Source organism: Cyrtonyx montezumae, unplaced genomic scaffold, assembly GCF_038088225.1.
Source record: "Cyrtonyx montezumae isolate F1298 unplaced genomic scaffold, pur_monq_1.0 scaffold_8, whole genome shotgun sequence".
Taxonomy (NCBI): domain Eukaryota; kingdom Metazoa; phylum Chordata; class Aves; order Galliformes; family Odontophoridae; genus Cyrtonyx; species Cyrtonyx montezumae.
This window is the reverse complement of record NW_027072089.1, coordinates 40,872,332-40,887,948: the sequence shown is the minus strand read 5'-3', so window position 1 is coordinate 40,887,948 and position 15,617 is coordinate 40,872,332. Positions and strand designations below refer to the sequence as shown.

The 15,617-nt window shown below is 37.9% G+C and overlaps 3 protein-coding genes across 3 annotated transcripts in view; 2 read left to right on the top strand and 1 right to left on the bottom strand.

Annotated features, from left to right (window-relative positions):
* Positions 1-649: 649 nt before the first annotated feature.
* Positions 650-7,578, top strand: LOC136059331 (transthyretin). Its single transcript, XM_065753456.1, has 4 exons — positions 650-762; positions 1,533-1,672; positions 5,442-5,577; positions 7,296-7,578. The coding sequence occupies exons 1-4, from the start codon at positions 694-696 to the stop codon at positions 7,401-7,403; spliced, it is 453 nt and encodes a 150-aa protein (XP_065609528.1). The 5' UTR covers positions 650-693; the 3' UTR covers positions 7,404-7,578.
* The window catches only part of B4GALT6 (beta-1,4-galactosyltransferase 6), a 37,332-nt gene continuing 23,387 nt past the window's right edge, over positions 1,673-15,617 (bottom strand). Inside the window, exon 9 of the mRNA XM_065753451.1 lies at positions 1,673-1,978. Within this exon, the coding sequence (XP_065609523.1) occupies positions 1,948-1,978 (31 nt within the window). The 3' untranslated portion in view covers positions 1,673-1,947. The remainder of the gene's footprint in view (positions 1,979-15,617) is intronic.
* TTR (transthyretin) lies at positions 9,319-15,524 on the top strand. The gene is made up of 4 exons (XM_065753457.1): positions 9,319-9,436; positions 10,925-11,055; positions 13,180-13,315; positions 15,012-15,524. Exons 1-4 carry the CDS (start codon positions 9,368-9,370, stop codon positions 15,117-15,119), a joined length of 444 nt encoding a protein of 147 aa, XP_065609529.1. The 5' UTR covers positions 9,319-9,367; the 3' UTR covers positions 15,120-15,524.

Below are 15,617 nucleotides of genomic sequence, written 5' to 3'. Positions count from 1 at the left end.
TCTTCCCAAGGGGACAGATCATTCTAGGTCTCTCTCCAGTGACTAAGGAGGAAGCTTCAGTGTCTGACTGAAAGTTAGGCATAATGAATCCATAGGAACTTCTACATTAGGTTTCAAAAAGAAACATTGCTCCTTTTAAACAAACAGAATCAGACATGGGAATCTGTCTCCAAGCATGAACCATTAATGCTGCCTGCACTAGACAACAAATTCCATCACTCATACTGAATCCACATTGATATTCGGGAGTTAGTCTTTGGAGAATATTAAATAAAGTGAGAAAAAACATGAAGCACATAGAGAGAAAACACTGGGACACAATCGTGCACCACCTGAGGGCAAGGGAAGATCTCCTAGAACTGGTTGGACTTCTAGGCAAAGAAAGGCTGCTTACATTACTTTGTGGAGGGCTTTCTACAAATTTAATCTCCCCAGGCAAGGGTCATGTTTGTGTCCGTTACTTATTCTCTTTACTCTAGTGATCCTGCAGTTCTTCCATTGACTGCAATGGCAGCGTTATTCATGGACTGTCTCTAGGATTGGACTGTTTACTAAGCAAATAATCAGAATCAGCAGATTTGTAGTCATAAGGGCACCCAATAAGCAGCCTGTTTTCTTGTAGGGTTGGGTATAAAATCCCAAATTCCATCAGCTCCTAGCTGCTGGCACCACGACTCACTAACAGCAAGCAGAATGGCTTTTCACTCTACTCTTCTTGTTTTCTTAGCTGGAGTGGTATTTCTCTCTGAAGCTGCACCACTGGTGAGTCTTTTTTATTTTATTATTCAAATCAATCATTACAAGAAGTGTGGTCAGTACTTTCTAGATGACTAGCATCTTCAACCATGAAATTCTGCAAACATCAGGCTGTCCTGAAGAATTATTTTACTACCATTTTTTTTTTTCACATAGCTTTTCTTTCACCATTTACCTATCTATTTTTAGGATACTACTAAAGGGTCTGGGGTATAGGAGATACGACCTTTCATTTTTCTGTCAGCTTGTGACTCACATCCTGTATCTTCAGAACAGAGACAGCTTCTTCACCAAACAAGTACTTCTCTAAAGACATTAAAATATTTTTAAAGCATGACTAAGAATGTATTAAAGCACAGCAAAGGTTAAGGAAACAACATCCTTTCACCCTTACTGATGCTGTAGGTATTTCTCGTTGTTGCCTAGGCTGACATACTCTGCCTGCACTTATAATAAATTACCACTTTATTATTTGTGATCTCATTAAAAAAATATTTTGCTATAACATTTTTTCCAGGACAATATGCAACTCAGAATAGTTATAAAATAGTGTGTGTATGTTTGCGTGTAAAATAAAGTGTATAAACATCAAAGATACTATTCTGCAAGAAGGTATGGGGTACAAAACAAAAGCTTGGGAACTGGTCTTGGACACCATTTGGCAAAGAACTTCAAGTCTGCATTAATACTGCAATACAAATCCATCTACTCTTTGAAAGACGGTTTTTGCAGGGCAAGTGAACAGCTCCTTTACAACCTCTCCTGCTTTCCCCCAGGTCTCCCATGGCTCTGTTGATTCCAAATGCCCTCTCATGGTGAAAGTGCTGGATGCAGTCAGAGGAAGTCCTGCAGCTAACGTGGCTGTTAAAGTTTTTAAAAAGGCTGCAGATGGAAGCTGGCAGGACTTTGCTACTGGGTGAGTTATTTATGTCATCCTACTGAGACATTTTTCAAAGTGCCTTGAGTAAACAGAGAAAGAGAAATAAAGGGAATGGAGCTCTGCTAATGTTTTTTGTTTGTGTCAGTTTTCTATCACATCACACCATCATTAACAGCACATGAATTCTGGTCTAAAACCCATCAGATTCAAGTGGAACGTACCTATCACTGATTTACAAACAAATTGCAAACAAAAATATTTAAGATTCTTGTTGTACCTTTATAGCAGAGTAGGTTTAATAAACACATACTTTACTCATTGCTCCAATGCCATCTTTCCTTTCTATAAAAAGAGAACAATCAGACGGATACAGTTCTGTAGAATTCAAATGCCTGAATAACTCATCAATTTGAGTTTCAGTGTAACAATTCACTAAAGTCGGTTTTTAATTGAGAAGTTTCTAGCAGCAACAGGACGTTCAAGTACAGAATGACAAGCATGTCAGCAGCCAGAAGAGAATCCAGCTCCTTCAGTAGGACTTTATAGCATGATTTACATAAAAGCTGCAGAAGGAAATGGAAAAGTCTGCAAGGAGGGATGTACCTTTCTCCATTTGAAGGGTTTATTTTATAAAACTCAAAACAAAACAAGAAAACTTTCCCCTTTGAAAAGGAACAGGAAAGTAGAGGAGAAACAAACACCTTCATTCCCAAGTGCTGAATGGTAATGTAGGAACAAATTACCCTTGGAAAAGAAAGACTTACATACATCAAGGAAAAAAACAGACAAACCTTAAAGACAGGTTGTTTTCAGGGGAAGTGGAGACAACACTATTGTTTTGTTCTGAATGAGTATTTGTGCTATTGTTAGGAAATCCAGATTATTTTGTGTGTTTCATCAATTGGTCTGGAAGATATAATAGGAAATACAATTTACACCGTATTAAGATAAATGCAACATCAGTGTTAACAACCATCACGTTCTGAATGTAATAGTACTGTTCAGTTTGCTAGGCTGCTCTTAAGAAGCTCAAGGAGACAAACCGTGTGGTGGTTCTTAGCCAAGTTCTTTCGACACTTTAGGTCACAGAGAAAGTCTGACAAAAATCAAATTATGTATTCAAAATATTTAAATAAATAAATGAGGAGATTAACCATAGGCAAAAAAAAGGTGGTTTTTTGTTTTTTGTTTTTGTTTTTGCCAGGGGAAGCAATAAAGGAACATTAAACCACCATTTTTATTGCTGGTAAACATTGTGACCTCTCCCTTGATAGCATCTTAACCAAGGCTGCTTTCAGTGACACCACTGACTTTAGCTGCAAGCACCTGTTTGAAATAGTTTTTGACACTTATTTGCAATGTTCTTATTCTGGAAAAGCAGCATTTCCCTGTAATAAATATGCTGAAAATCAAGGAACAGAATCTGTAAGTAAAGCTGTCAGGTTAATATTCTGAAGTTCCACATGCATGTGCTAGGTAGTAAAAGTCCCCTTTTGGTTGGGTTTGGTTGTTTTTTGTTGTTGCTCAGTTTTTCTAACAAGTTTTAGGAAATTAATCGAACATACCTTGCAACTGATGAATGTGGATATTAGTATTTAAAAAGCAAGGAGAAAGTTACCATAACAACAGCTGATAATATTTATTGAGCGCTATTTTAAAATTAGTCCAACCATAATATGCACAAACAGCTTAAGTCCAGTGGAGACACCCTCTGAAGAAGGCCAGAGGGCACAGAGATGTGGAAGGCATGTGATCTGTGTTCTATATGAACTGCTCCCATGACTAGCTTTGACCTTCTTACTCCTCACGTGTTTTAGGAAATCTAGGCCTTACAGCGGAGTTGAAGAGTTCCATTCATCAGACATTTCTCATGTGACCCAGGTTGTGAATCACTGAAGTAAAAAAAAAAAAAGTCACAGCTTATTTGGCATAAATAGAAATGCTCAGACAGAAATACAAGATGCTTCTCCTTAGATGGAATGGCCTGAACCATTTTGCTAGCAGGGCCAAAGGCAGCGATTCCTCTGCCTTGTGCCAATGTGCCAATCCCATCCAGGACCTGAATCACATACTGTCCTGTTGTATGTGATGCCCTAAATGTTTTGTTTGTGAGATCACTGGCACTGAATGCCTACCCCACATAAGCTAAAATAAAAAACAGTGCCGTGAACTCTTGGCAGTGAAGGACAGTCTCATTTTCACTTTTAAAATTCAGTGTCTAAAATCTGTCACCCAAATAAAGATTTTTCAGTCAGATACCATTTTTAATTGGTTTGTGTCTTAACTATCTAACTTCTAAGCAGATATACCTTAGTTGCTGACTTGCTCTGTAAACATTTCTGCAGAATTTCAGCAGTTCTGTTTCAGAAGTTCAAGGACACATGAACACTCACCAATGAATTCTTCAGCATTTTGCCTACAGCCTTTTCTTAAGGCAAGATAGACTAAGGCTGGAAGTACTAATTAAACTAAAAGAAAATTTCCTCACAAACTGTTTGGAGCCGTATTTCAGTCAGGGCTTGGCTTCTTCACAGGTTTGGTCTCCCCTGAATGCAGCTGATTTCACCTGTGCTACACTTGTACTGTGATGCTTTGTCCAGTCTTCAAAGTGCTAGAGTTGGAATGTTAAGATAATCTGAAAATTACCACAGTATTTTCTAAATTCTTAATTTAAGAAGATCACATCTCTTTGTTATTCACTATCACTAACTGAAGAAGACAACTGAGATGGAGGAGGCAGGGAAAGAAAAGCAGTGATAGCATAATGGCTTCTTTCTCTGTTAAGGAGCTGTAGGTCACTGTGCTCTCCTCTCTCTCCCTCTTAATGCTCTTCCATCCTCTTCACAGAAAGTTACTCCTTTTCATAGGTTTGGTAAATAATTCTTCACGTCATGGTTTTAACTTTTCCTTCAAATACATCAAATGATCACGAAATGTGATATTGTATAAATATTTTTAGTAGAAAAAGTAAAAGAAGATATAAAGACTGGGTAAAAAGTATGAAAGGAGAGGCATAAAAGGGGTTTGGTAGCTCAGTACCTAAGTATTTAAACAGCTGTCATACAAAGCTTGGTCTTTTTCAGACTGTACTGTGCAAAAGCAGCTATATTTCTTTTTGTTTCTGGATTTCATTCACCCGGTATTTAGTTACAAACTGAATAAATTGACTCTGAGCAAGGAATTTCTATTTCTCATTTATACGGCTTCCAGTAGAAGTGGTCTCTGCTCTTTGACCACTGCACTGTAATTCAAATTACCAAAATCCTGTGATACTAAACTGCCGTTCCAAGACATTACCATTCAGGGTCACATAGAAACCTGTCAGTATTTTGATGTAAAATCTATAGTCTCAGTGTTAATATCTAATAAATGAAATCATTTTCCACTAAAATCTCTTTTCTCTAATTATAATTTGAGATTTGGCATCTTGTCTTTCATCATGACAATCCTTTTCTTAAGCCACTGACATGTGGTTCTAGAGAGCACTTGGTACAATTTAAACATGATATTAAAACGGGACTTCAAGTATAATCCTGCCATAGCAATAAAAATGACCAAAAAGAAAAAAAAAAAGCCATGCAACTTTAATTTGTGATGTACATGAATCAGTTGATAGCAGAGACAGGTTCTGCAATATGGGAATATATGCTACACAGGAGGGAATTATTTCACCCGATTAGAAATCACTCAAAGTGTCAAAGTTAGCTGTGTAGCATCTGTGCTATTTAACACTCAACACTGCCTGTTTCTGTCTAGCATTTAAATGAAAACATAAAATATTTATGTAGATATTTTATCATTGCAGGAAAACCACAGAGTATGGTGAGATCCATGAACTCACAACAGAAGAACAGTTTGTAGAAGGAGTATACAGGGTTGAGTTTGACACCAGTTCTTACTGGAAGGGACTCGGCCTTTCCCCATTCCATGAATATGCTGATGTAAGTATTTGAGAACACACCTAATATCCTATACACCATGTAGTGGTATCAGCTGGACACGACAAATGCACTGAAAGAGCAGTAAAACAGATCGCTGTCACATTAGATTGAGTAAATATGGCAGTATACAGCCAGCTTAGCTAGAGGAAGTATCCAAATTCCCCTTGAAGTATGAACACACACAGCTCTTCCAAAGTAGAGCTATTCCCATTAAAATAAATAAATAAACACATATATTTTTTAGAAAGGAAAAAAAAAGAAGAAAAAAATTAATAAGAAAAAAAGGAACAAAGGATGTTGCCTGTTCTTATAATTGCTGAAGGAATACAGGGACTTGGAAGGACTCATTTTTTAGAAAATGAGCTTTTTTAATCAAGAGGATTTCCATCATACCACTCCCCCGAATTCTAGTTGGATTGGTAATCACAGGAAAAGACTGTTCTTTTTGGTATGTGCTTAAATAGTGCTCAGTCCTAAAGAAGAAAAAAGAGATGTTGAAAGATAAACAAAAAACCCATAATGGGACAGGAAAAGTTTCACTGATATCCAAACTCCATTATCAGCCAAGTGGTATAAATATGCCTTCCTTTGCATTCAGCCCAACATTTTCTTAGTATGCTCTCCTCTGTGACATTTAGACCATACTTTATATTTAAAAAAAAAGTGTTTACGTTCTAGAGGTTTACTCTGCCATTTAATTTAAATTTCTCTGAACATTCTATTCAGCGTTCTGGAACAGCTACAGAATTACTTTGTAAAACAGTAAATTGCAATTTCTTGAAGATCTGTGGAAAGCTGAAACAAATGACTGAGACCCAGATCTATAGAAACCTCAGAAGCAAGATGAGCAATTTAGGTCAAACAGACAATCCTGACAATACAGAAGGGACCTAAGAGATCTTCACCTCAAAAGGTGCTCAAAGGCACACGGTTGCGATTGTTCCAGATAGATTGTTGAGGATGCTGTCCTTAGATGCAGTAGTATAGCTGAAAGGCGGTTATGACAAGGTGGGAGTTTGCCTCTTGACCCATGTAACTAACTACAGGACTAGAGGGGATGGCTTCAAGTCATGCCAGGGAAGGCTCAGGTTGGATATTAGGAAATTAAAGAGTGATCAAGTGCTAGAATGGACGGCACAAGAGAGATGGTTAAGTCGCTGCCCCCAGAGGTGTTCAAGAAACATTTAGATGTACTAAGGAACATGGTTTAGTGGGGAAATATTAGTAGTAGGTGGATGGTTGAACTGGACGAGATCTTTTCCAACGTTGGTGATTCTGATACTGTAAGTCACTCTGCTGTCCTGGGAAGTGGACGGAGTTTAATGAATATGGCCCATCACCACCTCCTGCCTTGTTTGGATACAGCTGTTGTATTTAGGTTAGAGCATTTCACCTGTTTTTCTTATTGGTTGTTTGAGTTACCACCCACTCACCCTCCTACTCCACATCACAAACAAGAATGTTCATGATTCAGGTGCTAGGTGTCTCTACTGAGCTCCACTGCAGGTGAAGCCCTTCACAGACATAAGTCCAAGTCCCACTAATTTCTCAATCTTCAGGGTTACAAAGCAGCAGTGAGCATAACGCTTTGCAAGGGTGAAACCCCTGAACAGAACTTGCAAAGCAGTTCACAGCAACTCAAGTATACTTCCTAATTATAAATGTTGAAGTGGATTTGAATCCATGTTCCTCATGATTACAAGTTTTCTCTTTTCCAGGTGGTGTTCACTGCTAATGATTCTGGCCACCGCCATTATACCATCGCTGCTCTCCTCAGTCCTTTCTCTTACTCTACAACTGCTGTTGTCAGTGATCCCCAGGAATAAAGGCATACTGTCAGTAGACAAATACCCTCCTCTGCTAGGACTATTATACGTTTTTAGGAGGAAGGTCTTTTCCTATTGCTAATGCATATCCTTATGCTACATTAGTTTTTTTTTTTTCATTTTGTAGCCCGGCAAAAATTCAGACAAGTCAATAAAATGTAACTTCTTTAAAACAGTTTTGATTCTATCGGTGAAGTTTTATTATGTTCTAAAGCATTACGATTTGTTTTCAAGTACAAAGGACAGATGAAAACAGTATGTGGCACAGAGAAGTAAATCAACACTTGATTTGGTTCTCTTAACTTCCCCCATTGTCTTAAAAAAAATCTCAGCAGACGCATTGGCTCTAAATAAGGTTAGAGTTCTGCAATCTTCAAAAAAAGTCAGGTAAGTGTACTCAAAACATGAAACTCATTCATGTTATTCTGTTTACACACAGAAGATATGTTCCCATTACTGACTAGGTCACAGGGTAAATAGGAGAAATACTGAATACCAAGCAGCAACACAAACAATATAGAAAGTCTCTTATGATATACAAATGTAGAGAGCTGAGCTAAAATCTATGTAGCTTTAAAATTTCAAAGCAAACTTTGTTGATTTGATGAGGAAGGATTGCTGTTCACTGAATCTAGGAAGTTCTGAAGTCATTTCAGTTACCATTATTGTAAACTGCTCTTGAATAGAGTTGGCTACCCCTAGTAAGTCAAATTTGTGTCCATAAAAAAAAAAAAAAGGATTCCTAAAATGGCAGAATTACCTTAATACTCATTTCAAATGTTTAGAAGGACAGGGTAGATTGTGTAGTGACTGTGATTCAAATAATGTTGTTGATAAATGGACCCAAACCTTTTGAAGGCTTTGGCAGTAATTTCTATAGAATGACAGCTGATTGTATTTACAATATCCAGAAGCAGAGAACTGTTTAATAGGATTACAGAAATAACGTAGAACATGACTGAACTCAGCCATTCAGAAACTATCAGTACTAATCTGCTACTGACCTTGGAGCTAATCTCCACATAAGAGCCTGCTGGGATGACTCTACACCAAGAGAATTCACAAGGTTACAAAAGCCTTTAACATTCTGCTATTTGATTACTTTTCTCCCTGATTTCTGGACTCTACCACGGTTACACAATTCCAGCAGACAGTGCAAACAGTTTCAAAACAGTGCCTGTCTTAAAGCATGAATGCCATTTCATGGAACTGTGCGATTCCCGAAGCTTGAAAACCAGTAGGTTTGATTTGCAGTGGACTGTGAGCAGTCTTCTGAACAAAATGTAAATATATTCCTATTGTAGTCATTAAAAAAATAAGTTAATGTCCTCACTGTACATGTAGGCATCCACAGGTGTAAAAATCTAGTTCCTGGAAATAATATTTACCTAAAGTGAATAAGAGACTTCTGGCGAGGGCTGACTTGCAGTTGTGCAAAGTTCTTAAGCGGTACAGAATGTAAAGAAAAATGAAAGTAACAGAACCTAAAATGCTGTCACATATTATATAATTACCACACAGAAATTGCTTAATAGATAAGCATGGATAAGTTGATTATGCCACACTATAACCACAGAGATATTCTCTATGAAACGGAAATTGAGTTAACAAGAAAATCCTATTTTTCTTAACTTGATGAGCTTTCAACAGCGCTATTGTCAGTACTGTTCAACAAGAACAGTAGACACTGGTTGCAAGAAAACATTGCTGCAGTTAAGCTAGGCAACATTCACTGTTCCCACAGGCATTAACTGAATAGATGTATTTTCTCAGACAAGGTTCATGTTTGTATGGGTTACTTATTTTCTCATTATTTACTAAGTAAACAGTAAGAATCAGCATGTTCAAAGTCAGATGCATTTTTTTAATTGATAAGCAGCCTTAGTTTACAGGCCTTGATATAAAAATCACAGATCTCATCAGTTTCTACTTGCTGCCTCTGAGACTTCCTAGTGATAGCCACAATGGCTTTTCACTCTGTATTTCTTGTTTTCTTAGCTGGCCTGGCATTGCTCTCTGAAGCTGCACCACAGGTAAGTGTCATAGGATTGAAGCTGAAGTCCTTCAGACTGATGTAATCTCAGCCTTTTTTTTTTTTTTCCCCTCTTAAATACTACAATTACTGTAAGTGAAAAATAGAATGTTCCATTTTATTGCAATTATTTTGATTTTGTGGTATTACTGACAGTAAGTTATCTCTTACTGCACTCTTTCTGCTCCTTCTTCCTCGTCAACAGAGGAAGAGCTTTCTGATTAGAGAAGTAGCACTTGCTATCAGACTCGGCAACTACAGGAAAAAACACGTTAGAAAAGAAAGGGAAAAAATACCATAGTCACTACACAGAAGTCTTGAGCTTCTCAAAAAGGAACTATAGCCCTTACAACACAATGAACAAGGTCATGAGGGATTTCAAAGCAGTTCTGGAAAGTTCTTGCAGTTCTAGCATTTCCTGTGGTACCCAGCACTTCCTCCCTCGTTAGTTTTATCTTCATTGGCTGAGGAGGATCCATGCTGGAGTAATGTATTTTCTAGTTCTTTTCCTTACTGCTCCCATGAGGCAAGAAGGGATCTCCACACTCAGTACTGCAAAGTCTCTCTCTCTCATATGGGCGGTGGTGTAGAAACATGCTGATACACTTGTCTGACACAGAGTGGGGTTCCTGACCCATGGGGTATTCAGCACGTCACAGAATGAAAGAGGACGTATGAGAGGGCTCAATTTTTACCATCTACATCACGATTCATTTTCCAACGATTACATGGAGATGAGTGAATTCTGAGTTGATCTCTGATTAGCACCTTCTACATAGCTCGCTATTCACTTAAAGGCTTAGGTAATAGAAAGTTAAAGCCTTGATTCAACTTTCCTTTTGAGAAGGTAAATCGTCAGGGCATAAACACCATGCATTGTGGTGAATGTGATGGGAGGGAAACTATCACCATCCCATGGTTGAAAAATAATCTCTTCTACCCATGCATAACTGCCTGGGTTGAAAAATCTGATCCAAAAAGGAAAGACTCTGTATGTGGTAGTTATCAAGTTCACAGCTGATTAAGATAATTCTTCAGTAAGACGACTACATCAGGAGCCATCAAAATCAGAAAGTTTTGCTCAGATCACCACTCCGAAACAGAGGAAAAATTACCCAATTTTTAAGCACTTCTGCTACCTTTGATAATTTCATTCTTTCGCGTTCCAGCTACAATTTGGTTAAAAGTTATGCTGGAAATGATGCGAACATGATGCATCCCCAAGGGAAAACAAAAAGCCATTTTCACACACAGCCGCAGTGTCTCTATATTGCCCGTGACTACTTGACTTCCTCCAGCTGCTGATATCCCTCGCCCTGCTCCACTGCCTCCAGCCTTGAGAGGCCTTCAGGCTGTATTTCTGAGCACACAGTAATCCTGTTGAGAATGTGGTACATTCAGTAAAGCTAAATAAGTCTCCTTACTGCTTTATTATGCTCCGCCACTTACCTTTCTTACAACACAAACAATTCTCTCTCCCTACCTGAAGGACTCTTCTGGTTCCAAGCATCCTCTTGTTGTAAAAATTCTGGATTCAGTCCGAGGAAGCCCAGCTCCAAACGTTCCAGTTAAATTGTATAAAGCAGCTGCAGATGGATCTTGGGAACTGTTAAATTCAAAGTAAGTCCTGCCAAAGTATGAAGTGAGAGAAAGGAAAGACAATGGGAAAGCCAAGAGTTTCTAACAAACAACAAGTTCTGTTCTTAATCAGAGAGAAGACACTACTGAACAACTGACACAAATTATTTGCTGCAGGTTGTCTTTTAATAGTACTGCAGTTTCAACTACCAAAATAGTTTTACAATGCAACTTTATTACAAAGGGTTGTATTTCTTTTTAATGCCCACCAATGAAGTGCTGCACTATTACCAGAGGAGTCAAGCAGACTCGTTTAGTTTGGAACTGAGACTCTGAGTGGAAACTCTGCCTTTATTGGTTATTCTGCTTCTTTTCAAATGAGTTTTCATTTGCTACTACTGTACAGCTTTAAAGACAAAACATGCAATTGTTTTAAATGCATACTACATAATTGATAGCCTCCTTTATTTCATGGGAAACCCAAGATATGTGCCGAGTCCCACCTGGGACCTTCTTCCCAGGACTCTGCTAATGGTATATTCTACCTTAAAAAGGTGACACAGGGCTCACACGTGCAAAAGCTGGCATAGTGCAGGAATTTTACCAGACACAGATGGGTTTGTAGAGAGATCCCAAGAAATTGTACATAAGTGGCTCTTCAGTGTAATAGAGCAGTGGGCTGGCAGAAGCAACAGGGCTCTCCTATTTGCCCTTAGAAAACATAGCTACAGTGAAGGTCGCACATATTTGCACATGTAGGGGGAAAAAAAATCACCCTATTTATTCATGTCGTCCTTGTTAAATAACTTGCCTTCCACTTAACAAATAAGATAGGTTCAAACATATTCTCTTGCTGGAAATGTAATTTTCCGTTAAGAAGATGTTCAGCTTAGATTCTTTCAAGTCTGAGTTCAGAGGCTTAATTAAAGACACAGAGCTGAAGAGCTGGATGATAATCAGAGCTTTAAAACATGCTTCATGTTGAAGCAAAGGTGTATGGAAAGCAGTGATAACATTAAGTCAACTTCTCCAGTCCTGTTAGTTTATAAATAATGCAACGCTAGGAAGGGATTCAAGAATAACTGCTCACAATTAAATACATGTTTGGTTTTAATTGGGAAAGCTTATTAAACACTTATCTAAAAAATAACCAAGCTATTTAAAAGGACAAATACATTTGAAAGGACAAAAAACAAAAATCCATCAACTGACTAAAGAGCATCTTGCAAGATGCAAGGCTTCATAGTTACGAGTTACACCAAAGTACAAATCTAAGTGATAGTAGACAATGGCACAGATAACATTCCAACCTGGACTTTTCTCTGCACATCAGCTGAATGAAAGATTTGGCAGCTGGAGCACTATACAGTGCTTTGTGACCACTCAAAGCAGGCACTAACAGAACTTATTTGTGGACAACCTACTGAATGAAAAACCTAGTTCCATACAACTTATTTCACAGACATAGATTTCAACCAAGACACGTGTTTGACAGACAGCACTCAACAGTGTTTTGTGTTCCAAGGCCTAAAGTTTCAAGCCATTTCTATGCCCTTGGATAGCACCGATAGCACCTTTAACTCAATATCTGTTGTTTGAGGATAGAAAAACAACTAATCAGTCAACAAAGAATTCTGTAAGACTACACTGTTAGCTGACCTGCAATTACTTCCAATAGCAGACTTCAAGTACAAAACTGCTGACTACAAGAAATATTTATATTGATAAAACAACTCAACGTATTTAAATTAGACAAACGGATATGGAAAAATCAAGAGTTGACCCTACTTGTGTACACAGCCAAGTGCATCACAGAGCTTTTACACTGCTTACAGCACTGAAGTTTTGAAGTGAGTTCATTTATTAATTCCAGCACACTGCCAAGAGCTTATGAACAACTATGCCAACATTTGGCTCATCCCTAAACCATGCAGAGCAGTGACATGGCAGGCAGCCACCCACTGTTTTGATTGAGGAAGCAGCAAATGCCAAGATAAGATCTGTAAAATATCCATAATACAGATGGACAAAAGTTGTTCCAGATCAAAAGGAGGTATTCATGACATTACTTAAGCTACACAGCATCTCAAGTTCAATTGCTAAAAGCTGAATTTTTATTGAGCTTTCAATCAGAATATAAAAGTGCATTCTTCTGCCATCACACAGACAAACCAACGAAAACGGAGAGCTTCAAGAGCTTACAACTAAAGAACAGTTTGTAACAGGGATATACAAGATTGAGCTCGATACAGCCTCTTACTGGAAGAAACTGGGCTTGAATCCTTTCCATCAACATGCTGATGTAAGTATTTATTTTATTACGTCTGTCAGTTGCAAGGAATAAAGATACATTTTGCGTTTAGGATTCAATTAATAATCACACCCATTGAACTTTCCACTTTAAGATATTTTACATTAACACTTAAAATCTGCAGTCTCAAAACATTCTGACAACGTGCTCATGACAAAACATAGTTACCAGCACTCCCAGAACTCTCAGTGAGCTCTTTCTTTGTCATGTTACTTGCAAAGAGGTTTGCCATTCTTCACCTTGAGCTGAAGCCTTTGATTCTTTCTGGGATTAGACACCTGAGAGAGAACAGGCAGACTAAATCTGCTGGGAAAATGATTTTTCTGCCTTTTGGATCCAGTATTTGTACAGGTGCATGTAAAGTTTACATTTCTAAATAAATCAGCGTGAACTGTTTTCTGGATGCTTGGATCCTCAATTTACAACCAAATGCTGCATGGGAAAGATAAACAGGTTAGGTAAGAGTGGCACAAACAAGGTATCAACCAGCTCCAGTGTTTGGAACTCCTTCCACACTTTTCCCTTCACATTATCAGCTCCTTCATGTGTTGCTACACTGCAGTAACATCAGCAGATCTGTATTAGTTGTTTGCTGGACTGTGACAGATCAGTAAGTACCAATAGCTGTACAGCTTGCAATTACTGCTCAATCAGCTACTTTGGAGAAAAGGTAACAAGCACATTTTGACTCCCTGAAAAGGGTAAGAGATAACATTCTGATTCTAGATGACAACAAATTCTAATGCTGGACAATCCTGCTTTCTGTGATAAAAATGAGAAGATGCAAGATTATGCATTAATTTTAATTTCCAGTCTAGAATATAGACATACATTTAATAGAGCGTAAAAGAACTTCCTTTATTAAGAATAAATCTTTGTAGGGATCACATTTTCTTCAGTTCACTTTCAAATAACAGGTATGAATTTTTGTTCTCAGCTGTTTCCATTTCCATATGCATTTTTCTCAATTTAATGTTGAAAGGAGCACCAGAATCACAGTGTTAATGAACTATTTTAAACAATTGCATTCTCTAACAGCCATCTTCTCTCAGCACAAAATAATCCACTAATATAGAGGGAGGAATCAAGGAACAGAAGATGAAGTGTTGGAGGAGATGTTAAAAGGGATGTTGTAAACAACTTTCCTAAATGAGGTCATGAGGTCACTGGTCATTAGTCGTGGCCAAAGGACCTATGCAGTCCTGCATATATTAGAAACTCAAGTAGGATTAAAGAAATAATCTAAAATATGAAACAGTGCAAAGATATTTGCTATAACACTGATTAATTCTATTTCTCAATATTTAAGACTTTGTAGGAGCAACAATACTGTTCAGATACTAGAATGTATGCTAAAAAAAACAACTAGAAAAAACGTGAAGTGTTCAGTGTAGCTCTTAAAAGGAAAAGTCATTTATCAGTATCAACAAAGAAAACTCAGGATAATAAAAGTTTGATAATTATAATACTCTTCAAGTTACATGTATGCTTTTAACCAGTTTCTGAACCAACGGAAATGTGCAATGAGAGCTTGAAGATCACTAACCACATTGCAACAAGAGAAGATATTTCCAAAGTTCTGTGGGGGGTCAGATTAGACAGGCAACCACAATGGTTTCATCGACGTGTAGGCTTGTATCTGGAGATCACTTCTCATTTATCCTGTATGTATTGTTTCTTTCACTAGGTGGTATTCGCAGCTAACGATGTTGGTTATCGACATTACTCCATCGCTACGGTCCTCAGTCCCTTTTCTTACTCAACTACAGCAACAGTCAGTGAGCCAGTGGAATAGAGGTGTGACATGAAGCATAGAGATTCAGAACATAAATTAAAATTTCCATAAACTCTAAGAATAGTTTCTGACTGTGATAACAGTTGAGAATGTCCATAGCGTTACCCAGAGTAAATTGCTAACAGTAACTGTCAAGCTGTTTATTCCCTCTGTTAACTTTAGGAAGATGTACTGACTTTGTTTTCAATTACTCTCCTGAATAAAAGTATTCAGAGAAACACATCAAGTTCACAAAGAATATACTGACCAAAGTCTTCCATGAAGTTAATAAGCTACATTCCTTGGAAAGGAAGTGAACAAAGTATACCTGAAAGGCATCTCACGGTAAGCGAGCACATGGGAAATGTAAACCACCACTTGCCATCACCTATGCCTTATTATTAAAGCCTGCAGTGGATGAAATCACATGAGGCCACACTGTAGCAAAAGTATCTTTTGAGTGACGAGTAAATAATAGCACACAAGGATTCTACACCAACTCAAAAAGCCTACTTTCCT

Coding starts and splice junctions, on each gene's coding strand:
- LOC136059331 (XM_065753456.1), top strand. CDS start 694: ATGGCTTTTCACTCTACTCTTCTTGTTTTCTTAGCTGGAGTGGTATTT. Junction 763..1,532: donor TCTCTGAAGCTGCACCACTG/GTGAGTCTTTTT, acceptor GCTTTCCCCCAG/GTCTCCCATGGCTCTGTTGA. Junction 5,578..7,295: donor CATTCCATGAATATGCTGAT/GTAAGTATTTGA, acceptor TCTCTTTTCCAG/GTGGTGTTCACTGCTAATGA.
- TTR (XM_065753457.1), top strand. CDS start 9,368: ATGGCTTTTCACTCTGTATTTCTTGTTTTCTTAGCTGGCCTGGCATTG. Junction 11,056..13,179: donor TGGGAACTGTTAAATTCAAA/GTAAGTCCTGCC, acceptor GCCATCACACAG/ACAAACCAACGAAAACGGAG. Junction 13,316..15,011: donor CTTTCCATCAACATGCTGAT/GTAAGTATTTAT, acceptor TTCTTTCACTAG/GTGGTATTCGCAGCTAACGA.